The sequence below is a fragment of the Chelonia mydas genome, chromosome 14 (genome assembly GCF_015237465.2).
Source record: "Chelonia mydas isolate rCheMyd1 chromosome 14, rCheMyd1.pri.v2, whole genome shotgun sequence".
Taxonomy (NCBI): Eukaryota; Metazoa; Chordata; order Testudines; family Cheloniidae; genus Chelonia; species Chelonia mydas.
The window spans coordinates 31861004-31888474 of record NC_051254.2 but is presented as its reverse complement, the minus strand read 5'-3'; the positions used below and the strand labels follow the sequence as shown (position 1 = coordinate 31888474).

The window sequence follows — 27471 nt, the reverse complement described above, 5'->3', positions numbered from 1 at the left end:
TAGCTGTGAGAAATGGCTGGGCAGCCTCACCTAAGCCAAAGGGATATGGCAAGCCAGTCCAGAAGTTAGCACCATGTGGACAGAGGGCTACACTGGGTATTGTTTGACCAGAGGTAACAGAAGCAGTAGACAGAGCACAGAAAGAAATAGCCTGATGAAGCAGCCACAACTCAACCCTGGAAAAAGCCTGGACAGAGAGCTTTTGGGGTGCTGTCTGAAGTGCTCTCCCTGAGCAAGGATGCTGTCCCCTGTTGTTTGATTCCTTCTGTGTTCCGGGAAACAGCACTTTGTACATTTGTAAATAAACAAAATTGCATCAAAGATACCAGACTCCATCTTCAATTTCTCCTTCCGACTGGGAGAAAAAACCCACAGTGGTCTGAACTTTGAGTAGATGTTCAGGTCAAAATTGGTAATGCTAATAAACCACTTCACCAAGCAAATCAGATTGTATTGACATGAACAGAGAAACATCTGGATTCTCATGCAAGGGGAAAGTGGGTCACTGAGAAGTTTTAACCCTTCCCCCTTCCTGCTTCCCCATGTGGGAGAAGGAATCAGTCCAGGTGTTTTCCCTCCAAACCAAGGATTTCCTGACATTTAAAGGAGGAGGTTGGAAGTAGGAATAAAATCTAAGGAGCTTTTTCTATGAATATTTACTAATTAGAGCAAAGGAAATTGAAAATATTTTTGAACAATCAGAGAAAAATAAGCAAATTCTGGGAAGAATTTATATCAATATTTAATAAATAACTAGAGCATGTTGATTTCCCGCAGCCCTGCCATCAACATGGGCAGCAGGGAGCCCTGGCTGATGCGGCTTTAACACAGCACAGAAGGGGAATGGAGCTGGAAGGGTCCATAGCTGTTGGGGAGGGGGCAGCAGAATGGGCGGGGCAGACGAATGGCAGCTGGTGGTTGTGGGGAGCTGGGATGGGCTGTGGCCAGGGGTGGGCAGCAGCAGCTGGGATGGGATGGGATAACCTGGGTCTGGGCAGTCTCCTTCAGAGACCTTATTCTTCCCTTCTCCTCCTGGGCTACCATGAGTGCTGCATAGGGTGGCATGTTGTAAACATTTAAAAACTCAATTCCCCACCTCCCCTTCAGGAATATGAAAACAACCACACCCACCCCGGGGATTCTGCAAAAATACTCCTCAACCTGTAGTTAATTGATACAACTTCCCGGACCCCCAGCTAGTCCTTCCATTACTTTGGGAATTGCTGCACTAGGGACCCAGGAAGCATGGAGCAGCCCTGGAGGGAGGGGAACCCCTCATTCTTCCTCATCCTGGCTTGTCTGGGGCAATAAGATGGCCAACTGCCCCATTAGCAGCCATACAAACACCATTATTCCTAATGGGGAAGGCCCAAACTTTATTATGAACCACAAAGCAGGTCACTTTAATCAGAAAAATATCAGTTTCATCGATGCAAAGAGGAACAATTTGATTCCTTAATGTGAGGGAAAGTAGATTATTGAGTGGTTTAATTCTGTATCTGGGGTAAAGACTCAGGGAAACTGTTTCCCTCCAAAACCAGGAGACATTGCTGCCATTCCAAAGGGTGAATAATCCCCCAAATCTGTGAAGATTTTATTGCAGTATTTCAGAATTAGGTGGAAATTGGGAAAATCTGAGGCAATTTTATACTAATAACCGAAATCTACAGGGAAGGGGCAAAATCAAAGGAGATTTTAAATCTAATTCCATAATTAGATGGGGAATACAGAAATTTTGAATGGATTTTATATCGATATTAGATCATTAGAGAGAAAAAGAGCGAAGGTGTTGTTGGGTTTTTTGGGGGGGTGGGAGCTTACATAATTTCCGAGAAGGAAAGGCAAATGTCTCAGGGCAATTGTTTCCCTCCAAACCAGGGATCCAGGATCCTCTCTCCACCTTGTCACCTACTCTCCTCCTCTGCCTTTTATATCCCTATCTGCACAGAAAAAAGAACAAGGAGTACTTGTGGCACATTAGAGACTAACAAATTTATTTGAGCATAAGCTTTCGTGGGCTAAAACCCACTTCATCGGATGCATGCAGTGGAAAATACAGTAGGAAGATATATATATACACACACACAAACAGAGAACATGAAAAAATGGGTGTTGCCATACCCACTATAACAAGAGTGATCAGTTAAGGTGAGCTATTATCAGCAGGAGAAAAAAAATCTTTTGTAGCGATAATCAGGATGGCCCATTTACAACAGTTGACAAGAAGGTATGAGTAATAGTAGGGGGAAAAATAAGCATGGGGAAATAGTTTTACTTTGTGTAATGACACATCCACTCCCAGTCTTTATTCAAGCCTAATTTAATGGTGTCCAGTTTGCAAATTAATTCCAATTCAGCAGTTTCTCGTTGGAGTCTGTTTTTGAAGTTTTTTTGTTGTAGTATTGTGACTTTTAGGTCTGTAATCGAGTGAACAGGGAGATTGAAGTGTTCTCTGACTGGTTTTTCAACGTTATAATTCTTGATTTCTGATTTGTGTCCATTTATTCTTTTACGTAGAGACTGTCCAGTTTGGCCAATGTACATGGCAGAGGGGTATTGCTGGCACATGATGGCATATATCACATTGGTAGATGTGCAGGTGAACGAGCCTCTGATAGTGTGGCTGATGTGATTAGGTCCTATGATGGTGTTCCCCGAATAGATATGTGGTCAGAGTTGGCAAGAGGCTTTGTTGCAAGGATAGGTTCCTGGGTTAGTGTTTTTGTTGTGTGGTGTGTGGTTGCTGGTGAGTATTTGCTTCAGGTTGGGGAGCTGTCTGTAAGCAAGGACTGGCCTGTCTCCCAAGATCTCCCAAGACAGGCCAGTCCTTGCTTACAGACATTACAGAGGGGAAGAAATTACAGAGGGGAAGAGATCCAAGAAGTGGGATGGGACGATCCTGGGGAGGAGCAGAGTGGGCAGAAGGGAGGGATCCAGGAGCAGAGAAGTCTGGAACCAGGGAAGGGAGAGAGGTCTGGGCCCTGCCTGCATTCTCAGTCTTGTTCTGGGGGTGTCATTAAATGAATCATGGTTCTCAAAACCCTTAGAGCATGGCTGGGCACTGCAGTGTAGACAGGACTGACCCAGGTCTCAGGAGCTGCACCGCCCCAGGGGGTGTCTGCAGAACCCTGCACTACTTGAGGGAAGGGGAACGTGGATCAGAACCATATTCTACTGCAAACCCCATTCAGGTGTTAGCCGGGCCAGGGTTGTTCTGTCTAGAGACCAGATTCCATAGCGGGTGGTTTGATGGTGTAAGCAGGCCCATAGAAGGGGGAGTGTGGGGAAAACAGATCCTGTCCATGATGGGGAAACAACATTGCCAACCCCAAATGTTCAACAGTCATGAGTCAGGTTCACCAAAAACCATGAGATTGCCTTTAAAATCATGAGATTATGTAAGAATAACAGCTTTGGGGTTTGTTTTATTTGCCTTCTGCTTTTTAAGCCTTTAGGGTGAATTGGGGTCACATTTTGAAGCTTTTTCCACAGCCATGAGGGCTACAAACTTACTTTTTCTTTAAGAATGAAAGCTGAAATCATCACATCTCCACTTGACTCCAGGAGCTTGGGCTTTAAGGAAAACATTATCATGAGACTCGTGACAAAATCGTGAGTGTTTGTAACACTGGGGAAGGAGCAGTGGCCAGCAAAGGGGGCAGCCAACTAGCAGAGAGAAAGAGAGAGAATGGGACAGAGATAAGGGAGTTACAACGGGATGATGTAACGTAGAAATGCCAGGGCCAAGATGTTAGCAACTCCTCCATTCCTTCCACCACAGGTTTGATTTCTCTGTATCAGGAGACATGGTGGATGCTGGGGGTGACATGGCTTTTGCTGGCAGACGGGGCCCCTCTGCCCCAGTTATTTCTCCTGCCCTACCATCTCAGGCCCCCTCACTGCACAGAGCTCCCACTTCAGTTTTTCCCTGCACCTATTACCCTATGTTGTTTAAAGCGGGTGGAAAGTGAGGAACATAGGTTTTGCATTACAAACATTTCAGATCCAATTCTTTCTAAAATGAGTGGGGATGACAGTCAGAGAAATGCTCCCACCCAGCTGGGGCTGAACAGAGAGAGCTGTGAGCAGGGGGACCTATGGCTCCAGGGAAGGCCCTGGTCTGAGTCAGCCACAGCCCAGAGCACTGCTGAGATGGGAGGATGTGTCCATACACAGGGAATCGGGGTGGGAGGAGAGAGGTGTTGGTTAATGTAAGGGCTGAAGTTGCTGCCCCTGATTGGACAAAGAAAAGGAGTACTTGTGGCACCTTAGAGACTAACCAATTTATTTGAGCATAAGCTTTCGTGAGCTACAGCATCCGATGAAGTGAGCTGTAGGTCACGAAAGCTTATGCTCAAATAAATTGGTTAGTCTGTAAGGTGCCACAAGTCCTCCTTTTCTTTTTGCGAATACAGACTAACACGGCTGTTACTCTGAAACCTGATTGGACAATGTTTCTCTGGGAAGAACCTGGCAACTAGCTCCCCCTCCCCCAATTCACTACAGCCTATCAGCATGTGCTTCAGGCCCATTTAGGGTAACTATGTCCTGATTTTATAGGGACAGTCCCGATATTTGGGGCTTTATCTTATATAGGCACCTATTACCCTACCCCCCACCCCCATCCCGACTTTTCACACTTGCTGTTTGGTCACCCTAGGCCCATTGAACTGAATTCACACCCCTGTTACACACAGTGACCAGTGTGACAGAGACCTTTATCTACCCCTGACTGGGTCCTACTCAGCATTACGTGGGGGAGGGGAGGAGGGGGGAACAGAAGTGGGGTGGGGATTGCAGGATTCCCAGGTCCCCTCCGGGCCATTAACTGCATTATCAGAATCCCACAGAAAAGGCAAGCCCAGGAGCCCAGTGAATGTGATGGGGCCAGTGAGTGAGGGGAACATCCTGGCATTTCCTACCCTGGCAGACTCTCTGCCCATGGAGGGGAGTGAAACGGCCACAGGGGGCAGCACGGAGGCAGGAGTGAGAGCACCTGGGCCCTGCTGGATGGGCTGCTCTGCGCTGCCGACTCAGCCTCGGGAGGGGAGCTGGTCCCAGCGCGACGGAGGGAGGGGTAGGGAGAGCTGGGAAAGTGGATTTGGTAGCTGGGCCAGGGGAAGGGAAGTGAGAGCCCAGCCCCAGGGCTGTGTGAGCAGTGGGCCCAGGCTGGGTGAATGGGACCTGCTCAAGGAAAGGAGCCCAGGAAGCTTTTTATCCCTTGCCCCTCATATGCGCTCGACCCTGGCCACACAAACACACACCTTCTCACCTCTGCCTGGACCCTGCTCCACCGGCCTCCATCCACCTTCCCGCCCCTCCTCAAACCTTCTCCTCCAGGGAACGCTCAGCCCCTCCCTCTATGCCCGGGAACATTTAAACATATGCAGAGTGTGAGCTCCCCAGGCAGGAGCCATGCCCATGGGTCTTCTGTGATGTGCCCGGCACTGACAGATACTAATGAATAATCACTATAATCCCACCAGCAGCACAAAGGGGTCTGCAAGCTCCCAGCGCAGTCTCCTCGTTGGTCTGTACAGTGCTCTCTGCACGTGGTAGGAACCGCAGGACTAGTAGTGATTCCCAAGCAGAGCAAAAGGGGGAATAAAAGGTAGGAAGAGCCAGAACCCCAGAGAGGGGTGAGAAAAGGGCCCCAAGAATCACAAAGCACAGAACGTGCAGGGAATAAGGAGTGGCAGGAATTCAGCTCCTTTCCCTGAGTGTTACCCAGAGACAGAGCACAATTCTCTTGGATTTATTCATTATTCAAAGTGATTTGCCAAATAAGACTTGAAAACCATCTGAGCTATGTGAGCTGTTTCTGACTGACCCGTGTCACAAGCTGTAGTTCCTGTTTCCCGATTGGGTGAGTGTAACACTTAGAAATTAGGTTTACAGGCCATGACCCCATGGGTGGAGGGGGCAATGGGCTGGGTGCCTGCACCAGGGTCCTGCATCCCAGGGGGCCGAGTGCCCTCTCTTAGCCATGGGAACATGGGAAAGCACCTGGGCCCTGATGCTCTGGCCTAGGGCCCCTTCTGGTTAGCAAGCTGTGAAACAAGCTAGTTCCTTACTGGCTCTATTGCTCTCCGGATGCAACATGTAGCCCTGGAGGGACCAACCTCTTCTGACTCCAGTTTAATTCCTGTTCTAGTCTCCTCAGGGCTCTAGCCTGACCCCAGGTGCTGGTAGAAGTGAGCGGGTGTGACATTACACTCCATATTCTTTATAATATGGATATGACATAACTGAGATATACTTTATGCAAGATGGGACTTGTAAGGTATCATTGGAAAGGTTATGATTTACTGAATGTGATTATCCAATTTGTATGCATGTATCATTTCTGTATCTAAAGTTAGGAATATGGACTATGTAACAATTACAACTGGGTGTGTATTGGGAAAACCCCCACCAGACAGGCCATCATAAGAACATAAGAATGGCCATATGGGGTCAGATCGAAGTTCCGTCCAGCCCAGTATCCTGTCTACTGACAGTGGCCAATGCCAGGTGCCCCAGAGGGAGTGAACCTAACAGGTAATGATCAAGTGATCTCTCTCCTGCCATCCATCTCCACCCTCTGACAAACAGAGGCTAGGAACACCATTCCTTACCCTGGCTAATAGCCATTAATGGACTTAATCTCCATGAATTTATCCAGTTCTCTTTTAAACCCTGTTATAGTCCTAGCCTTCACAACCTCCTCAGGCAAGGAGTTCCACAGGTTGACTACGCACTCTGTGAAGAAGAACTTTCTTTTATTTGTTTTAAACCTGCTGCCCATTAATGGATTTGATTGGTCATTAGGAAGGAACAATAAGACCATGAAGATACTAATCTCTCTCCCTCCTGGGAGGTGTCTTGGGACATAACTGTGACACTACTAGGTCGGGTGGTCTTGTCACCTTATACTAAACGTTATCTTATACGGCTTGTAACTTTCCACTAAAAGGGAAGGGGGGTCAAGTTTGGGAAACAAAGGATTCCCACCTTGTGTAAATCTTATTTAAGGGTGGGGAGAAAAGCAAACGGGACTCCTCTCCATGGCCTATCTGCCCAAGAAGAAAGACTGTTAAAGACACCTGAAGGGAAGGCAAGGGGGTAGTCCAGACTGAGACAGGGGTCCAATCTGAAAAGAAATATAACTGGAATGCTAAACCACGGAAACTTTGTAACCTGCCTAAAATAACATTTAGGGTAAGAAACTACATTTTGTAACCTGTTTCTTAAGTATATTGAGCTTAGCTTCTGTATTTTGTTTTATTTGCTCAGTAATCGGCTTTGTTCTGTCTGTTATCTCTTATATTCATTTAAAACTCACTTTTTATAGTTAATAAACTTATTTTTTGTTTATAATATAACCCCCTTTGTACAATTCACAATTGGGAGAGGGTGGGGGGTAAGGGCTATGCATACCTTCTTCCACATTGAGGGAGGAGGCGGATTTCATAATATACCTTTGGGTCTGCACTCAAGGGAGGTGGACACCTGAGTGCTGGGGCAAGTCCCTTAAGCTGAGCCTTCCCAGAACTGATCTCAGTGTCTGTTTCGTTCTGCAGTTGGGTGTGGCCCTGCCTGCATGTGTTCTGGAGGAGGCTCAATAGCCTGGTTCAGCAAGACAAGTAAAAAAGCTGCCCAGGCTGACATAACAGGCAGGCTCTGTGGTATCTCAGCACCTCAGGTGGCATTCTAAGTGGGGCAACCTGTCACAGCGGGACCAGGCCCTGGAACTTAATCTTAGAAGACAGAAGCAGGGGATTTTCAAAGAGGAAGGTCCCAGCTGTGGTATTTTGGGGTCAGACCTGGGGGACAGCAAGGCAAAGGGGGGAATTCAGAGGATACGTGGTAGCAGCAGCCACGGCAATAGGAGACCAAGGTGGGGATTGCGGTGAATCATTTTATCCCTAGGGGGGCTGGAAAGCATTCGATGGGAGGGGTCTGAGACAGCAGGGGAAGCTCTGGCAGGATGTGGGAAGAAGGGCAGAGAGGAGGTAGGTAGGAGGTGAGAAATCTGGGTGTGAATCCCAAGGGCTGCATGGCTGGAATGAGCAATCCCGGCTCCTCTCACAGATGGGTTTAGAACTGAAGAAGCAGATTCCAGATGTGTCTGTATCTGCAGGTTTTCTTCACCAGAATGAAGCATAAAGAGAAATAAAAGAAATGGCCGGAAGATGGTTCTGGGAGAGGGACTACCCAGAGTAGAGGGGGCAAAATGTCACCCAAAACAGGCCCTGTGCATCAAAGAATAACTCCACTCAGTGAATTCCCTGTGACCAGCTTGTTATCACACAAGAGCCTCACTAAGCCCTACCCTCTATTTGGAGAAAGGCATCACCAGTCATGTGCACATCATTTATACGCATCCTTAGAAGGTTAATCGGGCTGATTCCAATTAAAAGAAATTAACTGTTGCTGGTGATCGTTTTCTATAGTGAGGGACTGAAAAGAAATGGGACAATAACTGTTTTATTTAAATGTCAAAATTATCTCCCCATCAATTTATATAATCCAGATCCTGTTTTTCACACACACACACACACACACACACACACACATACACATACACGCAGACCCACCGGGACACCATGTTGCTAACCCCAAATGCAGAGGATTACTTTGGAACTGCTCTCTAATTGCTCTTGAAATTTCTTCATTAGGCAGAACCACCGGCAATTCGTTAATTTCCCCTTGAGTTCACTGCACTCTGATGGGGTCTTAACCAAATGTTGCGACCATGAGAGAGCGCTTTAGGGCTATGACTGAACTCCCTGAGCTGAATGCCCGTCTCTCTCCAAGTCGTTGGCAGCTACAGGGCTGCCAGATCCTTCAGACTGTAATTGTGAGCCATCTGTGGCTGGGCAAATACCGTCTTAGCTTCTTCTCTGGATGTTGGCTACGGCTACAGCTCCTCTTTGTAATGATAAGCTGTGCTCAGCTAGTGCAGCAAGTTCTCCAGTCTCAGCGCTCTCACCATCACTCACTGATTCACACACTCAATCCCTTGGTTCCCATCCCCCTGTGCTCAAACACAGGCTCTTTCCTGCCCATCATCCATCTCTCCTGGTCCCTTCATACTGGATCGCCTCAGGTCCCTGGGCGTCTTTATGAATAAAGGGTATGAAAGGTACCTCAGATACCCAGTCCACAGGACGCTGGCTGGGGAACCAGGTAAGATGAGATAGAAGATTCCAGCTGAGACAGAGATGGATGGCAGCAGAGTGGAGGGTGATCAGGGCTTCTTTGCTAAACCAGGCAGAGCCAGAGGAGGGCTGAGCAGATGGGAGCTGACTACTGTCTCCTAACACCAGAGACGGGAAACCAGATACTGAAAAGTCAAACGGTGATGTCATTTGTGGAATCAGCAAATATATTAACTGTCCAAAACTTTAGTTAATGCAGAGCTAAGGTTGCCCAGCACTGCCTTGTGCCCTTCCACAATGTGGAGAGTAGCTAAACTTACACCTCTAAAAACTAAGAAATTAAGGTAAATGTCATTCCCACAATGCAACCTTAACTCTGCCCCCTTAGAGCTGGCAATAGCCAGTGAGAATGGTTCAGTAACTGTGTTGCCATAATAAGCAGATATGAAGGACTAAGAAAATGTACCATTGCTTGTGTTGTATTCCACAGATTTGAATCCTAGAATTCATCTGCATGCACTCGTCTCCCTTCACTGTGTGAGGCATAGCTGTGTTGAATGGTGAAGAGATTAGCTGGAGCAGGCTGGCAGAACTGTCACTGTGATATGAGAAGAGGTGCAGGTGTACTTTAAAAGGATCAGTTATGGTTCACTGCAGTGCTGAATTCTGTAGGCTGTGTCAGTAGAAATGCACAAGGGAGTATAGCCATGGAGACTGTCAGCAATCTGGTGGCATATGTCATGGGATCTCCAGGGCTTACTGCGGGGTCAGTGAAAGCCATGTCTCAAGGAATCCTCAGTGCAGGGGTGAAGGCATGGGAACACTTTGCAATTCTGGGGTGGTTTGTGTGGAGCAGGTTTGGTTTTTGAGTGTAAGTGGCAGCTGCTCACTAGGCCTGACCTACACCAGAGTCTTTCCTATCAAGAGAAGGTGGCAGACTTTGTCCTACACTGCTCATTGGTGCTCGATTCCTTAAGTGTTCTGTAGCATCTGTAAAGGTAGAGGGCTAATGTGTGTTATTGGTACGTTGGGACTTCACTCAAAGAGGGCAGAGTTAAGGTTATGTTGTGGGGGTAGCATGTTCTCTAATGTTATATTTCCTGCTTTTCATGGGGGTTAAATTTGCATAGGGTTTCAGAGCTATCTGAATAGTAAAAGCAGCTCCTTATTGGGGGAGCTGTATCTGAGGAACCCCTAGACCAAATGACTACAACCTCCCATCACTAGCTCTGCCCCTGGCCCAGATGAGGCACAGCAATTTTCAAGACAATCCAAGTCCACATGTGGATTTTAGAGCACACAGAAAAACTGGCAGTTAAAAAGGAAGCTAGTCTCAGCTTTAGCTGTAGTGGTGCAACTGCTTCAGTGTAATTCACTTCAGCCAGCCCTCGTCAGGGCATTTATTCACTTTCTCCCCAATGGGTTCTCAGATGTCTACTGCGGGTTGATCTCCGACTGAAGCTTTTCCCACACTTGAGGCACTTATAGGGTCTCTCCCCAGTGTGAACTTTTTGGTGCCTGGTAAGGTTTGAGCGCCGACTGAAGCTTTCTCCACAGTCCAGGCAGTTATAGGGTTTCTCTCCTGTGTGAATTCTCTGATGCCTACTAAGACCCGACCTATCACGGAAGTTCTCCCCACACTCGAGGCAGTTATAAGGTTTAGATCTCTCTCCGGTGTGGATTCTCTCATGTCTAAGAAAGGTTGACCAGTTACAGAGGGTTTCCCCACACTGAGAGCATATGAAAGTTTTTGCTTCTGTGTGGATTTTCTGGTGGCCAATAAGGTGTGGTCTCTCACTGAAGCTTTTCCCACAGTCAGGGCACTTATAGGGTTTTTCTCCCATGTGGATTCTCTGATGTACTTTCAGGGTTGGGTTGTCAATAAAGCTTTTCCCACACTGAAGACATTTAAGAGGTCTTTGTCCTGTGTGGGTTCTGCGATGTATAATAAGGTGTAAACTCCGACTGAAGCTTTTCCCACACTCGGTGCATGTGTTTTTTCCCTCCCCTTTGGAGAGCCTCTGGTGCATCATGTTTTTACTAAGATTTTTCAAACCACCTTCACATTGAATGGATTTACCCACGTTCTTCCCTGGCTGAGTTCCCTGCTGTCTCTCTGGCCGGTGCTGATACCCACTAGCTTTTCCATGCTCTGGACTCCAGGACACAATCGCTTCAGCTCTTTCTAATAATGTAACATGAGTTTCAACTTGCTCAGGATCTTCCTGCTGAGGATTCTCTTCCACATTCTCAATCATCCCCTCACCTGCTGGGACAGAGAGAGAGAGAGAGAGTCCAAACATGAGTCATTCCCTGCACTGGAGGGGGAAAGGAGAGAAACAAACCCAAATAGCATTGGAGAAACTGAAAAATCAGGAACAGAATCCTCCCCAAACCCTTTCCCAAGGGAGAGAGAGAAGGGGACAAATCTGGACACCATATCCCATCTGAACAATCAGAGGTAGGGAGGTCAGGGGAGAGGGAGCTACTGCCAAGTGTCTAGAGTTCTAGGAACAACTCTGACCTGGCTAAGATGAAGCAGACCCTGGGGGACTTTAGAAGTAGGGTTGCCAATTTTCTAATTGCGGAAAACCCAACACCCTTGCCCCACCCCCTGTCCCGAGGCCCCGCCCTCAGGCCTCACCCTTTCCCTAAGGCCCCACCCCTGCTCACTCCATCCCCCCTCCCTCTGTCGCTCGCTCTCCACACCTGCTCATTTTCACTGCAAGGCGCAAGCAGGCACCAGGAGAAGGCAGGAGCTGCAACAGTTTGAATGTGGGAGATGGAATGTGTGATTCAAATACCCTTCACCTCACCAGGGAGAGATTTTAAACACTACTGTAAAATTAAAAACTCTTAACTTCTTCTGAAGTGTAAAGAAGATGCAAACAAAATTAAACAAAAACAGTTTTAATGAGAGTGGCAATTAAAACTACTTACATTTATACTTCTGTTCTTTTCTTGCTGCCACCACAAGCTCTTTAGCTGCTTCTGTCTTCAAAAATCCAGCAAACTCGGCACATGTCATTTTATAGTTGAAGTGCACGAATAGCTCAGCTTTCACCAGGTCCACTTGGAGCCGATTCCTTTCATCAGTCCACAAGTTCTTCATAACACTGAAAACGCGTTCCACAAATGCGTTGCTGGGTGGTATAGCAAGCACATGCTGCACAATTTTAAGTAAGTTTGGGGCCTCCCAGTGCTTAAAGAATTCTACCCATACCTCAGAGACATTGATTCGATGATGGCGCTCTTGTTGCTCCTGACACAATGTCAATTCAGGATCATTTGTCAAACTCTTTAGGGTTGGTAGCACATCATTCAATGTGCACATTTCTGTAAATAGTTCATCTCCGTCCACTTGAATGTCCAAGTTTGTAGTCAAAGCACACAGTTTGTCTAGTTCAAGAGGTCCGTCCAGATTGAGTGGCGCACACAACATATAGAAAGAGTTTTCGCTGAAATCAAACCACTTTTCCAGGTACTGTAGCATGCGTGTGTAAACCCGTTGGGCATCTCCAACAAATTTATTCTGCTCGTTAGGCGGCAGTTTCTTCAAGAACTGTGTCACCTTGTATCCATAGAAGCCTTGCTCTTGTCGAATCTGAATCTCTCTTCTCAGTTTGCTGAATATAGCATACAGTTCAGTTACCTGAATGTAATCACTTTCAAGAACCTTTATGGCGTGGTTAAAATGGCTCATAATGTTGTGCACAAAGTAGATGTACAGCTCGGGAAGTGTAATAATGTCATCATCGGATACTGCGTCCTCCTGCTCAGAAAGAAAGGCCCATATTGCGCAGCTCACTGTTTCCTCTCCTTTGCTCACAAAGTAAGACTTGAGTGCAGGCCAATTCTTCAGCAACCTGTCGACGGCAGTGAAAAGGGTCAAAAAATGTGTAGGTACATGGCATAAGATTTCTGAATATTCTGTCTCCATGAAGTCAAGGAACTCTTTAAGTTCACTAATATTCTTTGCACAGGACGAGAATTCACTGAAAACCTTGATGACCAAGTTCTCTACATCATAAGAGAGCATTTTCAAGCCATGTTTCACTGTATTGTGCACTATGTGAGCACTGCAGTACCCTGGTACAAGGTTTGGTAAATCCAACATTCGTTTTAGGTGCACCAAAACAGACTTTTGTTTTCCAAAATTGACAGATGCGTTGTCTGCTCCATATGCCACAATTTTATTATGTATCAGACTGGCATTTTGAAGACAACTTTGTAAGTTGTTTGCAATTGCCTCTGATGTCTCATCTGCATCCTCAAAAAAGTCTATGATACACGTGCAGCTTCCCTTATCCTTATTAAAGTAGCGGACAGCAACTGGGAATAATTTTGTGTTCCCTTTATTAGAAGCACCTGTCACTATTGAGAACGATGTTGATCCAATGTCTTGCACAGCCAGTTTCAATGAATGGGGGGCTAATACAGTCTCAATCAAAGCCTCCGCTTTTCTCCTTCCACAGTGAATTTTGGAGGCGATCTTGGAATCAGTGAAAATGGAGGGGTACAGTTTATTTCCACAGTCTTGAGAATGGTAGCTGTGGTGGTGTTTAACTCCGTGGTATGTTAAAAGCAATTCAGCCATGCATATGTGTTGTTCTTCGGAGGTATCAGCCTTTAAAAAGAATTTATCGATTGTACTGGACAAGCTTTGAATCTTTTGCTTTTCAGGTTCTGCCATTTCACCTCGCCCTAGTCTGACTGCAGCACAGTTTAGCCGATAGATAAAACAGTGTCCACTGTGGATGTGGCAACACTAACTAGGTAGATGACTGTTGATGCCTGCTGGCTAGGCTCTTAACTCTTTAAAGGCCAGTTGCTCCCCACTGCCTGTGGCTGTGCACTGAAAAAGTTATTCAAAGATTCAATCAAATATATTTTTGACAGACATATTATGCTAATTTCAGGTTTTATTAGTTACAGGACGCTAGAAAACTATAGAAAATTATGGTAACCGGACTTTTGGTCTCCGGTCAATACTTCTGACTGCAGAGGTCCCCTTAAAATTGGGCATATTATATTGTATTATATTATATTTTTCTGTTTTCAGTGGAGCTAAAGTTAACATAGGTGTTTTGACCAGCTTGTGTAACATCTAATTCTGCAAGGAAATCTCTATATTTGCAGCAGTTCAATTAGCACCATCCTGGGAACAGCATGAACTGCTGCAGCTAGCACATCAAACATAAAACCACATGCTTACAATTTTCACGGTTAGTGCAGTTTTATTAAGCCATGGCAAAATGATGTGAAAGCTATAAGATAAAAATATAATTTACATTTGATACCAGCTACTCTCCAGATTAACAAAACAAGGAAGTAACATGTTGATATATTAAGTCAACTGTATTAAGATAATATATTCAGAATTTTGTTTTAATCTTTAAGACAATAAAAAACCCACCCAGAAGAGAGCAGGGCATAGTTTAAAAAATATCAAACTGCCGTATAGTTGTAAGATGAGAATTTTCAATGGTCCTCGTCATGTCCTGATGTTTACATTGTCACATCATCTCAAAATATCACCATATTGGTGATGGGCAGTGCTATTTTTATGGGTGCCAAGTGACCTTGAGACTTGTAACCATACCAAAAACGGTGGTTTACTTGCACAATCTGGCATGAGGGCAGCCCTTAATTTATAGGATTTGGATCTTCTACCAGAAGAGTGTTTATTGCTAAATGTCGTACAAAAGAGGACACAATGTAACTGGAGCAGCGAACAGCAGAGAGGCTAACAGAGGGAGTTTGCCTGGCATCTGCCTGAGAGGAGGTACGCTAAGGGCTGCATTAGGGAGGCTGTGTTGGTGAGTATCTGAATGTCTGTTGTGGGGACAGTTTGACAGTCTGACCTTGTGCTTGACTGGTTGTTTGAAAAGTGTGAATTTGGAGTGCTTTATTCCAGGTGAGCCTTGAGTGGGCCTGACTGTTATAAAAAGCCAGTCAGCTGCAAACCAGCTGAGCAGTGAACAGCAGAGAGGCTAACAGAGGAGTTCGCCTTGGGAGAACCCACTGCGGCTTGCATCTTGCCGGCTTCTCTGAATAGTCACGACAACTCCTGAGGAAGCTCATAGAAGGAAGGTAGTATGGATGGGGACTGTTCAGCTGTTGTGACCTGCGCTGGATGTCCGATGTTTGTCTTTCTTCCAGAGTACAGAAGCGACTTTGTCTGTACAAAGTGCAAGCTGGTCTCCATATTGGAAGAGAAGGTTCAAGGTCTGGAGAAACAAGGATTGACCCTGAGTTGCATAAGAGAAACTGAAGATTTCCTGGACAGACGTCAGGATATGCTTCTACGGGCACAAGGTTCTGAAGATTCAGAGCAGGCTGTGCAGCGGGGACAGGAGGATGGTGAAGCAATTTGGCAGCATGTGACCTCCAGAAGAAGAAAGGGAAGCGTCCATGTATCAGCAACGCAGACACAGGTAAGCAACCGTTTTCATGTTCTCTCCACAGGTACTAATGTGGAGAGTGGACTAGATGATACATCTGAGAGAAGGGAACGGAAGGAGACTCCGCCGATTGGAAGGCATGAGATGCACTGTCCTAGGGATGGGGGTTCCATGACCAGCGCTCCCAAGAGAAGAAGGTGGGGGGTGGTGGTCAGGGACTCTCTCCTCAGGGGCACTGAGTCATCTATCTGCCGCCCCGACCGGGAAAACTGAGAAGTCTGTTGCTTGCCAGGAGCTAGGATTCACAATGTGACGGAGAGACTGCCAAGACTCATCAAGACCTCGGATCGCTACCCCTTCCTGCTTCTCCACGTGGGCACCAATGATACTGCCAAGAATGACCTTGAGCGGATCACTGCAGACTACGTGGCTCTGGGAAGAAGGATAAAGGAGTTTGAGGCGCAAGTGGTGTTCTCGTCCATCCTCCCCATGGAAGGAAAAGGCCTGGGTACAGACCATCGAATCGTGGAAGTCAACGAATGGCTACGCAGGTGGTGTCGGAGAGAAGGCTTTGGATTCTTTGACCATGGGACGGTGTTCCAAGAAGGAGGAGTGCTAGGCAGAGACGGGCTCCACTTAATGAAGAGAGGGAAGAGCATCTTCGCAAGCAGGCTGGCTAACCTAGTGAGGAGGGCTTTCAACTAGGTTCACCAGGGGAAGGAGACCAAAGCCCTGAGGTAAGTGGGGAAGTGGGATACCGGGAGGAAGCAAGAGCAGGAGAGCACGAGAGGGGAGGGCTCCTGCCTCAAACTGAGAAAATGGGACGATCAGCGAGTTATCTCAAGTGCCTATACACAAATGCAAGAAGCCTGGGAAACAAGCAGGGAGAACTGGAAGTCCTGGCACAGTCAAGGAATTATGATGTGATTGGAATAACAGAGACTTGGTGGGATAACTCACATGATTGGAGTTATGTCATGGATGGATATAAACTGCTCAGGAAGGACAGGCAGGGCAGAAAAGGTGGGGGAGTTGCATTGTATGTAAGAGAGCAGTATGACTGCTCACAGCTCTGGTATGAAACTGCAGAAAAACCTGAGTGTCTCTGGATTAAGTTTAGAAGTGTGAGCAACAAGGGTGATGTCATGGTGGGAGTCTGCTATAGACCACCGGACCAGGGGGATGAGGTGGACGACGCTTTCTTCCGGTAACTAATGGAAGTTACTAGATCGCAGGCCCTGGTTCTCATGGGAGACTTCAATCACCCTGATATCTGCTGGGAGAGCAATACAGCGGTGCACAGGCAATCCAGGAAGTTTTTGGAAAATGTAGGGGACAACTTCCTGCTGCAAGTGCTGGAAGAACCAACTAGGATCACAGCTCTTCTTGACCTGCTGCTCACAAACCGGGAAGAATTAGTAGGGGAAGCAAAAGTGGATGGGAACCTGGGAGGCAGTGACCATGAGGCGGACGAGTTCAGGATCCTGACACAGGGAAGAAAGGAGAGCAGCAGAATACGGACCCTGGACTTCAGAAAAGCAGACTTTGACAACCTCAGGGAACTGATGGGCAGGATCCCCTGGGAGAATAACATGAGGGGGAAAGGAGTCCAGGAGAGCTGGCTGTATTTTAAAGCATCCTTATTGAGGTTTCAGGGACAAACCATCCCGATGTATAGAAAGAATAGTAAATAAGGCAGGCGATCAGCTTGGCTTAACAGTGAAATCCTTGCTGATCTTAAACACAAAAAAGAAGCTTACAAGAAGTGGAAGATTGGACAAATGACCAGGGAAGAGTATAAAAATATTGCTCGGGCATGCAGGAGTGAAATCAGGAAGGCCAAATCACACCTAGAGTTGCACCTAGCAAGAGATGTTACGAGTAACAAGAAGGGTTTTTTCAGGTATGTTAGCAACAAGAAGTCAGTCAAGGAAAGTGCGGGCCCCTTACTGAATGAGGGAGGCAACCTAGTGACAGAGGATGTGGAAAAAGCTAATGTACTCAATGCTTTTTTTGCCTCTGTCTTCACGAACAAGGTTAGCTCCCAGACTACTGCACTGGGCAGCACAGCATGGGGAGGAGGTGACCAGCCCTCTGTGGAGAAAGAAGTGGTTCGGGACTATTTAGAAAAGCCGGACGTGCACAAGTCCATGGGGCCAGATGCGCTGCATCCGAGGGTGCTAAAGGAATTGGCGGATGTGATTGCAGAGCCATTGGCCATTATCTTTGAAAACTCATGGTGATAGGGGGAGGTCCCGGACGACTGGAAAAAGGCTAATGTAGTGCCCATCTTTAAAAAAGGGAAGAAGGAGGATCCTGGGAACTACAGGCCAGTCAGCCTCACCTCAGTCCCTGGAAAAATCATGGAACAGGTCCTCAAGAAATCAAATCTAAAGCACTTTGTGGAGAGGAAAGTGATCAGGAACAGTCAGCATGGATTCACCAAGGGACAGTCATGCCTGACTAATCTAATTGCCTTCTATGATGAGATAACTGGCTCTGTGGATGAGGGGAAAGCGGTGGACGTGTTGTTCTTTGACTTTAGCAAAGCTTTTGACACGGTCTCCCACAGTATTCTTGCCAGCAAGTTAAAGAAGTATGGGCTGGATGAATTGACTATAAGGTGGATAGAAAGCTGGCTAGATTTTCGGGCTCAACGGGTAGTGATCAATGGCTCCATGTCTAGTTGGCAGCCGGTATCAAGTGGAGTGCCCCAAGGGTCGGTCCTCGGGCCGGTTTTGTTCAATATCTTCATAAATGATCTGGAGGATGGTGTGGATTGCACCATCAGCAAGTTTGCAGATGACACTAAACTGGAAGGAGAGGTAGATATGCTGGAGGGTAGGGATAGGATACAGAGGGCCCTAGACAAATTAGAGGATTGGGCCAAAAGAAATCTGATGAGGTTCAACAAGGACAAGTGCAGAGTCCTGCACTTAGGACGGAAGAATCCCATGCACCGCTACAGACTAGGGACCAAATGGGTAGGCAGCAGTTCTGCAGAAAAGGACCTAGGGGTTACACTGGATGAGAAGCTGGATATGAGTCAACAGGGTGCCCTTGTTGCCAAGAAGGCCAATGGCATTTTGGGATGTATAAGTAGGGGCATTGCCAGCAGATCGAGGGACGTGATCGTTCCCCTCTATTCAACATTGGTGAGGCCTCATCTGGAGTACTGTGTCCAATTTTGGGCCCCACACTACAAGAAGGATGTGGAAAAACTGGAAAATGTCCAGCGAAGGGCAACAAAAATGATTAGGGGACTGGAACACATGAGTTATGAGGAGAGGCTGAGGGAACTGGGTTTGTTTAGTCTGCGGAAGAGAAGAACGAAGGGGGATTTGATAGCTGCTTTCAACTACCTGAAAGGGGGTTCCAAAGAGGATGGATCTAGACTGTTCTCAGTGGTAGCAGATGACAACGAGGAGTAATGGTCTCAAGTTGCAGTGGGGGAAGTTTAGGTTGGATATTAGGAAAAACTTTTTCACTAGGAGGGTGGTGAAGCACTGGAATGCGTTACCTAGGGAGGTGGTGGAATCTTCTTCCTTAGAAGTTTTTAAGGTCAGGCTTGACAAAGCCCTGGCTGGGATGATTTAGTTGGGGATTGGTCCTGCTTTGAGCAGGGGGTTGGACTAGATGACCTCCTGAGGTCCCTTCCAACCCTGATATTCTAGGATTCTATGGAGAAAATACACATAATATCAAAGTAATTAACAAAACTGTCCAATTTTTGTACAAAAAGCCATGTTTTAAAGGTCTTATATACAAACAGATAAAGGAAAACAATAGTACCTGTAAATTTGGTTATAAATGGCCCTGGGTAGATTTCAGCAACATCAAACTGCATTCTGCTAGCTAATTATCATTACTATTAAACATCTACCTTAGTGCAAAATACAGGTTAGGCGCTTTAGGGCTCAGACTAATCAAGAAGCAAGATTAACCACTGATGTAGGTCATCTGTTCCACAACTCAGTTGATACAAAGCTGCTACTCATTGCTTTTTACCACAAAGTAATTTATATTGGAAAAAATAAAAGGATACTATTCTCTGATCTGAAATATTGGAGTAATTACATTTTTATTACGTGGGGATCAGTCACAAATCTCACTGTATACCCATTCCAGTGCAAAAAACCTAGCTGTATAGAGGGCAGAGAATTAGATTAAATCCAATGACATATCTTCTAGGTTATACCTTTTATAAAAAGTGCTATATGGTTCCACCTTAAGTGCTCAACACACTGAAGTAATGTTGTAAACATTATTTATTTGTATTACAGTAGCACTTACACCAGACAATTGTGCTAAGCAATGTACACATCTATAACATACAGTCCCTGCCCCAAAGATCTTACAGTCTACATATTAGACAAAAGGTAGATCTAACAAACAGACCGGGGAGCAACAGCAGTGCAAGCTTCTCCATGTGGCTCTAACCAATGTGCCTCAACTGTGGAGTGGAGCCTCCCAGCCATGAGGTATCTTGTTGCTCTTGATTCACACTTCTCTCTCTTTGCTGGGAGTGCCAGTTTAACAAGAATGTGGGACTGAACCTAGGGCCTAATGCTGCAAACCCTTGTTCACCTGAATATTCTTATGGAACCGAATGGGACTACTTACTGGCCTGTAACCTCAGCTGGATTCATACCCTTGACCTGGTGGGATTTTCAAAATGTCTAACTTCATCTTTAGGCATCTAATCTTAATGAAGTCTTGATCCTTTTATATACCTCCTACGATATTCTCCAAGAATACTTGTGCTAAGCAGGCCTTGCAATTATATGCAATCTCATAGTACTTGATAGCTTAAAAAAAAGGGGGAAGATTTTTAAGTGTCAATGCTGACTACATTCAAGGGCTTGATTCTCCTGTCACAATGGTATTACATTGTTATAATGCTGCTCGGCCAGATCCTCAGCTACTGTAAACTAGCATACCTCAAAACAAAAAACAAAACAAAAACACCAAAAACCAGAACTCCACTGATTTGCACCAGTTGAGGATCTGCTCCATTGATTTTGATGGAGCAACTCTGTATTTATACCAGTGGAAATGAGAGGAGAAGCAGCTCATAAATATCAATTACTAATGACTTATCAAAAAAAAATTTGTGAACTTGTAAGACAATATTTTTCATAATATGAAGAACCTATACAAATAGTACAGTCGCTTGCTTTTTGTGTGAAAAACTGGGTCTCTAGTATGGATGCAACAACAACTTCTGAAGTAGATTGCAATGGTTTTTCAAATCAGAAAAGCAGAACACAAATAAATTAGAAATGCTTGACATATTGCAAGTTCATATAAATCCTTGTTCTGTCACAATATGTACTTCAGCCAGGTTGCTATTAAAGATCATGTATATTTTCTTAATCATGCATGATTGTACATTAAAGTCTCTTTCAGTACTAAAAACAGCTTTTTGAACATTAATTTTACTTACATTTGCTGTCTCAAATTTAGATGTAGAAACCCAAATCCTGAATGATTCAGCCTGAATAATTCTGTTCTTTGAGCTGGACTTCTCCACTCTGTAGCTACGTATCTTTGTCTGTGTCACCCATCAAAGTAGTATCTAAGAACATGAATGCTAAATTAGTGTACTTTTATAATCTGGCTGTGATTTTTACTTTGTAATATCACTTGTAAATACATGTGGCAATTTCAGTAATGGTGGGAGATTTCCAAATCCTTGATTGGATTTAAAGTTTGAATATGTTTTTTTAATTATATGGTCTGAACACTAAAGGAAAATCTCAGTTAAGAATATTAGATACTGTGGTGGCTAGAGGAAATAGAGCCCTTAATAGTTAAGGAGAGAACATCTGGGAACTAGTGAACTTGCTTTTCATTCCAGCAACTACAGGAGCTTCATTAATTGCTTGAATACTGTAGTTCATTTTGGAAATTTTACAGCTTTAACAAATAGGTTTGACACTTACTTAATTCTCATCCCCAACCTCTAGCTTGCTCCCTGGCCTGCCACAGCCACGGAGGGCAAGTGAGTGGGGTTAACAAACACAGAGAGGGTGGCAAGGGGCACCCCGTAGAATCACTATAGGCCCCAGACCCAGGCAGGGCCAGACCACTGCACCAGGCCCGGGACTGGCAGGAGCCAGGTGCCCGAGGCCAGAAGGGCCCCACTGGTGAGCTGGGAGGAGGCTGAGGCACGCAGCGCCAACAGGATGCAGGCCCCTACCAGGGAGGCGGCACAGGAGTCCCTGCAGGCCACAGGACCCTGGGAGGGGCAGTCTCGTCCTCCTCCCCTCCAGCAGCCCCATTCCCAGAGCCCCTTGCAGTGCTCAGATACAGGGATACCTTGAACGCCTGGGTGCCAGCGACGGGGAGATAGAGCGCTGGGGCACACACCGCAGCTTGAGTCCAGCCACAGGAGCGCGAGCAGGAGACTAGGGCAGCAGCGGGAGAGGTGTGCGCCACGACCCCTCAACAGCTGCCTCCAGCTGAGCACTCATGAGTCATGCTACGTAACTCTGCCCTAACCTGGCCAATGGGAGCTGTGTATGCGGGCGAGGGGTGGGGGCAGCGCACGGAGCCACCCTGGCTGCCCCTCCACCTGGGAGCTGGACATGCCAGCTGCTTCCCGAGAGCAGTGCAGAGCTGGGCAGGGAGCCTGCCAGCCCTGCTGAGCCTCCAACCGGACTTTTAACAGTGGTCAGCAGCGCTGACCAAAGCCGCCAGGGTCCCTTTTCGACCCATGGGTTTTCACCCCATTCAAACCAGGAAACCACATCAGGCTTGGAAATCCTGCTCAGGGGAAAGAGAACAAGCGAGATCCGGTGAATTTGTGGAATATTTCTCACAAAGCATGTTCCATGATTTTAAACCTGAGCCTGTTTTAAAGCAGTAAAATCCTAAAAACACACTTATCAGTATGTCTTCGTCAGTAACAGTTTCCTTCCAAAATACAGACAAATTCCTGCAGTTCAAAAGGTTTATGTATGGGGTGGAGGTGGGGGAATCTGAGAGGATATTATGTAAACTTTTGAAAATTAGTGGGAAAGGGGGCAAGGTATGAGATTTTTTTAATCAGACTGACAATCACAAGGAAAACAGCAAAATCTGAGGAGATTTCATATTAATAGTCAATAACTAGAGACAAAAGTGAGGGGATTTTATATCATTCAATAACTAGGGGAAAAAAGGGTGACTAAAGGGGAATTTAGATCAGTATTCAGAATCTGAAGGGAAATTAAATAAATAATAGTTAAGATGGTAAAAAAATCACAGGCTGCGACTTTGTTGCAGAAACCACAACTTTTAGCACACACAACGCATCTGAATGGTGTTGCAACTTCGTGCACCAGGTAGTAACACCAACCCACTCAGATTTGTCCCGCAGCCAGGGAGGGGCTCCTGAGAAAGTGCCATCTCCAGACCAGATGTGCTCTACCCCACCTGTCCATGGCTCCACTGTTATATCATTGTTGATAAATGCAAGGTAATCCAAATTGGAAAACATGATCCCAACTATACATATACAATGATGGGGTCTAAATTAGCTGTTACCGCTGAAGAAAGAGATCTTGGAGTCACTGTGGATAGTTCTCTGAAAACATCCATTCAATATGCAGTAAGAGTCAAAAAAGTGAACAGAATGTTGGGAATTAGTAAGAAAGTGATAGATAATGAGACATATATAAATATAAATCCATGGTACGCCCACATCTTGAATACTGCATGCAGATGTGGTCGCCCCATCTCAAAAATGATATATTGGAATTTTAAAATGTTCAGAAATAGGAAACAAAAATGATTAGGGGTATGGAACGGCTACCATATGAGGAGAGATTAATAAGACTGGGATTTTTCAGCTTGGAAAAGAGACAACTAAGAGGGGATATGATAGAGGTCTATAAAATCATGACTGGGGTGGCGAAAGTAAATAAGGAAGTGTTATTTACTCCCTCTCATACCATAAAAAGTAGGGATCACCAAATGAAATTAATAGGCAGCAGGTTTAAAACAAACAAAAGGCAGTATTTTTGCACACAATGCAGAGTCAACCTGTGGAACTCCTTGCCAGAGGATGTTGTGAAGGCCAAGACTATAACAGGGTTCAAAAAAGAACTAGATAAATTCATGGAGGATAGGTCCATCAATTGCTATTGGTGGAGGAGGGATAGCTCCGTGGTTTGAGCATTGGCCTGCTAAACACAGGGGTGTGAGTTCAATCCTTGAGGGGGCCATTGAGGGATCTGGGGCAAAAATTGGGGATTGGTCCTGCTTTGAGCTGGGGGTTGGACTAGATGACCTCCTGAGGTCCCTTCCAACCCTGATATTCTAAGATGGGCAGGGATGCTGTCCCTCGCCTCTGTTTGCCAGAAGCTGGGAATGGGCGACAGGGACTGGATCACTTGATGATTGCCTCTTCTGTTCACTGTTCTGTTCAGTGGCATTGGCCACTGTTGGAAGACAGGATACTGGGCTAGATGGACCTTTGGTCTGACCATTCTTATGTGCCTGAGGAACGGAGCTGTGGACCATGGTCCTTCTCCTGGAACTTCAGGTGATATTTAGGTCCCCTGAGCATCAGAGACTGAATAGGGGGAAGCTTCCAGCTGTGATGTTTACTACATTTGGGGAAATCAGTCAATTTTAATGTACATAAAGGGAGGGGGAATTAAGATATGAGGGGGAAAGTTGATTAGCAGGGAGCTTATTCCCCTTCTTCAGCCATTCTCCCCACATCTGGGATAGTAACTCAGGGCAACACTTTCTCTCCAAAACAAAGGGGAAATTGCTGCAGATTAAAAGGGTAGAAAACCCTCCATAATCTGAGATTTTTATATTTTGAGTATTATTAGTGAGAAAATAAGGCAACATCTGAGAGGGATAATCTTCAAGAATTTCAGAGAAAGAAAGAAAGAGAATTCAGAAACATCAGGGCTAACGTGCACAGCTGATGAGCGTTGAGAGCGCTCAGTTGAGAGCATCTCTCATTGACATAGCTACTGCCTCTCCCGAAAGTGCATTAACTATGTGGATAGGAGAGCTCTCTCCCATCAGTGTAGAGCGTCTTTACATTAAAGTGCTGCAGCTGTGCCAATGCAGTGTTTTAAGTGTAGACCTGCCCTAAGATTTTGTAAATTATTTAATGACTATTTAGAAATGGACTGATTGCATTAAAATTCATTTTCTCTAAGAATGCAGGTTAGCACTTTATTCTTCTGTCATTAAGACTTTGAACACCTAGACTTGATTTAGAATTGCACTAAATGTACAGAAACCATATTTTTCTCTAAAAATGAGGAAAAGGCATGAACGCTATATTTATTTATTCCTTTAATTGTAATGCTTCCAATAAGGATACATTAGATGGAGAAGGGACTTGAATGAGGGCTCCTCTATATCCCAGGTGAGCGCTCTGACCACTGGGCTAAATGCTGGGCTTAATGCTTCCTCTTCCTGGCTAAAATGGCATAGGCACCGAAGGCCAAGAAAGGGTTTGCAGCTGAGAATCCCAAGCACTGGGAGGTGCCTCCCTACAGTCTGGATTTAGGAACCTCTTTCCAAGAGCAGAGTAGGGGCCCTGCAACATTTTTAAAAATAGGACTTAGGCATCTTTGAAAAACTGTACCCTCCAGCCCAGGTCCACAAAGATATTTCAGCATCCATTGAAATCAGTGGAAAATAGGAACCTAAAGAACCTTTGTGGCTCTGGGCCAAAGTGATTTTTCCCAACATTTCACCCAGTCTGAGGCAGAGCACAGAACTGAACATCCCTCTCCCACATTTTAAATTAACACCCTAACCATGGGGCAGTTTAACCAGCGACTGCAGAGAATTCAGTCCCAGGGGTTCGCATAAACCTCCCCCCTCTGCGGACAGGTTTATCCAGGACGCCTCATTCCATCTGGAAGGTGATGGCAAAAACTCGCTTACCTTTGCTCTAGGCTGTGCCCCCTGAAATGTGGGGGTGGCCTTCCCCCTCAGATGTGGGGCCCCCCAGCTCTTTTGGGAGGGGAAGGTCTATCTTCTCGGTCAGGGTGTCCTGGGCAGGGTGGGGGGTCTCTGAACTAGACTGTCTTGTTGGGAAACAGCGGGTATGTTGCTTCCTCGATATCAACCTCTCCCTTGCACAGCCAGGGCGCTGGAACCCAGCAGCTGGAGGCTTTTGCAAGGGACACAAGGGCGAGAGCGGACTGCAGGCAGCAGCCCTAACACGGCAGTGAATACAATGCACTTCCTGCTGGGGGACCCGTTTCCCTGAGACACAGACCCCGCGCCTGGCTGGCTTTGCAGGTTTCTCTGGTGCAGGGGCCGCAGAGAGAACTGGATCCTGGCCGGGTCCCGGCTAGGTCGCGGTTTTGTGCCCTCGGGAGTGGGGGGCGTTAGCTGTTGGGTGCAGAAGGGTCAGGTGTGCTTCTTCCCCTTGGGGGCGGGCCCACGCCACACCATGCACCCCCCTGCCAGCACCCCTTTCACCCTCTATGCACAGTGCCACACCGCCCCGAGACCCCCACAAACCCCTATGCCCAGTGCCCTTCCCCAGACCACTATGTCCAGCATACCTCACCCACCGGAACCCCCCCCCCCCCCAGATCCTCTCACTGCCCAGTGCCCCCCACAGCCCTCCCACAACTGCCCAGTGCCCTGCACCTCCCTGCCCAGAGCCCCCCCCCCCCACAGATCCATTCACTGCCCAGTGACCCCCACAGCCTCACCGTCACAACTGCACAATGCCCTGCACCTCCCTGCCCAGAGCCCCCCCACAGATCCACTCACTGCCCAGTGCCCCCCACAGCCTCACCGTCACAACTGCACAGTGCCCTGCACCTCCCTGCCCAGAGCCCCCCCACAGATCCTCTCACTGCCCAGTGCCCCCCACAGCCCTCCCACAACTGCCCAGTGCCCTGCACCTCCCTGCCCAGAGCCTCCCCCCACAGATCCATTCACTGCCCAGTGCCCCCCACAGCCTCACCGTCACAACTGCACAATGCCCTGCACCTCCCTGCCCAGAGCCCCCCCACAGATCCACTCACTGCCCAGTGCCCCCCACAGCCTCACCGTCACAACTGCACAGTGCCCTGCACCTCCCTGCCCAGAGCCCCCCCCCCACAGATCCCCCCACAGATCCACTCACTGCCCAGTGCCCCCCACAGCCTCACCGTCACAACTGCACAGTGCCCTGCACCTCCCTGCCCAGAGCCCCCCCCACAGATCCCCCCACAGATCCACTCACTGCCCAGTGCCCCCCACAGCCTCACCGTCACAACTGCACAGTGCCCTGCACCTCCCTGCCCAGAGCCCCCCCACAGATCCACTCACTGCCCAGTGCCCCCCACAGCCTCACCATCACAACTGCACAGTGCCCTGCACAGACCCCCCACACACACACTTCCCAGCGCCCCGACACACACAGATCTCCCCCACTGAACAGCCCCCCCAACACACACAGATCTCTCCACACCCTCACTGCCTAATACCCCCCCCCACCCCTTCGAGACCTACTCTCCCACGCCCTGACCCCCATCCACAATAGCCAGCCCTGATGGGAGGTGACTGTGTCTGCCAGGCTGAGCCGGCAGCGCAGCCAGGGCTGGTCCTGGGGCAGGAAAACTCTGTTCCCTTGGAGTGGTTGCAATTTACCAAGGCTAGAGCAGGAGCAGATCCTGCCCAGGCCAGGCTCCCTCAGGACCCACATGCCTGGCAGGACCCAGCTGAGCCCCCTGCACTGTCCCCTGTGACTGGCTAAGACTGGCCCGGACTCTGCACTGGAGGCAGGTCGGGCCCCACAGGTCGCAGGCAGCAGAGACAGCTTAGAGCTGGAGCAGTGCTGGGGAGCAGGGCAGATCCCTGGGACGTGACTCCCAAGATCCCACCTGGCCCAGCCACACCCATTGGCCCCGTGGCCAGCAGCCCTGCCCAGCCCGCATGGTGGACCCCAACTGCTGGGTGAT

At 47.2% G+C, this 27471-nt stretch overlaps 3 protein-coding genes across 14 annotated transcripts in view; all 3 read right to left on the bottom strand.

Annotated features, from left to right (window-relative positions):
• The window catches only part of LOC114020077 (zinc finger protein 239), a 479276-nt gene that overhangs the window by 28107 nt on the left and 423698 nt on the right, over window positions 1-27471 (bottom strand). The gene's annotated exons all lie outside the window — the stretch shown is intronic.
• LOC102945825 (zinc finger protein 436) overlaps window positions 1-27471 on the bottom strand; it is a 1196575-nt gene that overhangs the window by 955026 nt on the left and 214078 nt on the right. The gene's annotated exons all lie outside the window — the stretch shown is intronic.
• LOC114020073 (zinc finger protein 572) lies at window positions 8535-25852 on the bottom strand. 7 transcript variants are annotated; one of them, XM_037913503.2, is made up of 4 exons: window positions 25454-25852; window positions 20994-21125; window positions 12084-13998; window positions 8535-11409 (listed from the first exon to the last, which is right to left on the bottom strand). In XM_037913503.2, the coding sequence occupies exons 3-4, from the start codon at window positions 13834-13836 to the stop codon at window positions 10544-10546; spliced, it is 2619 nt and encodes an 872-aa protein (XP_037769431.1). In that variant the 5' UTR covers window positions 13837-13998; window positions 20994-21125; window positions 25454-25852; the 3' UTR covers window positions 8535-10543. The 7 variants fall into 7 exon arrangements, with proteins under 7 accessions (XP_037769431.1, XP_037769430.1, XP_027680471.2 ...); XM_037913502.2 differs by having other exon boundaries at window positions 8535-11412; window positions 25454-25838; XM_027824670.3 differs by having other exon boundaries at window positions 8535-11412; window positions 12084-13770; window positions 25454-25838.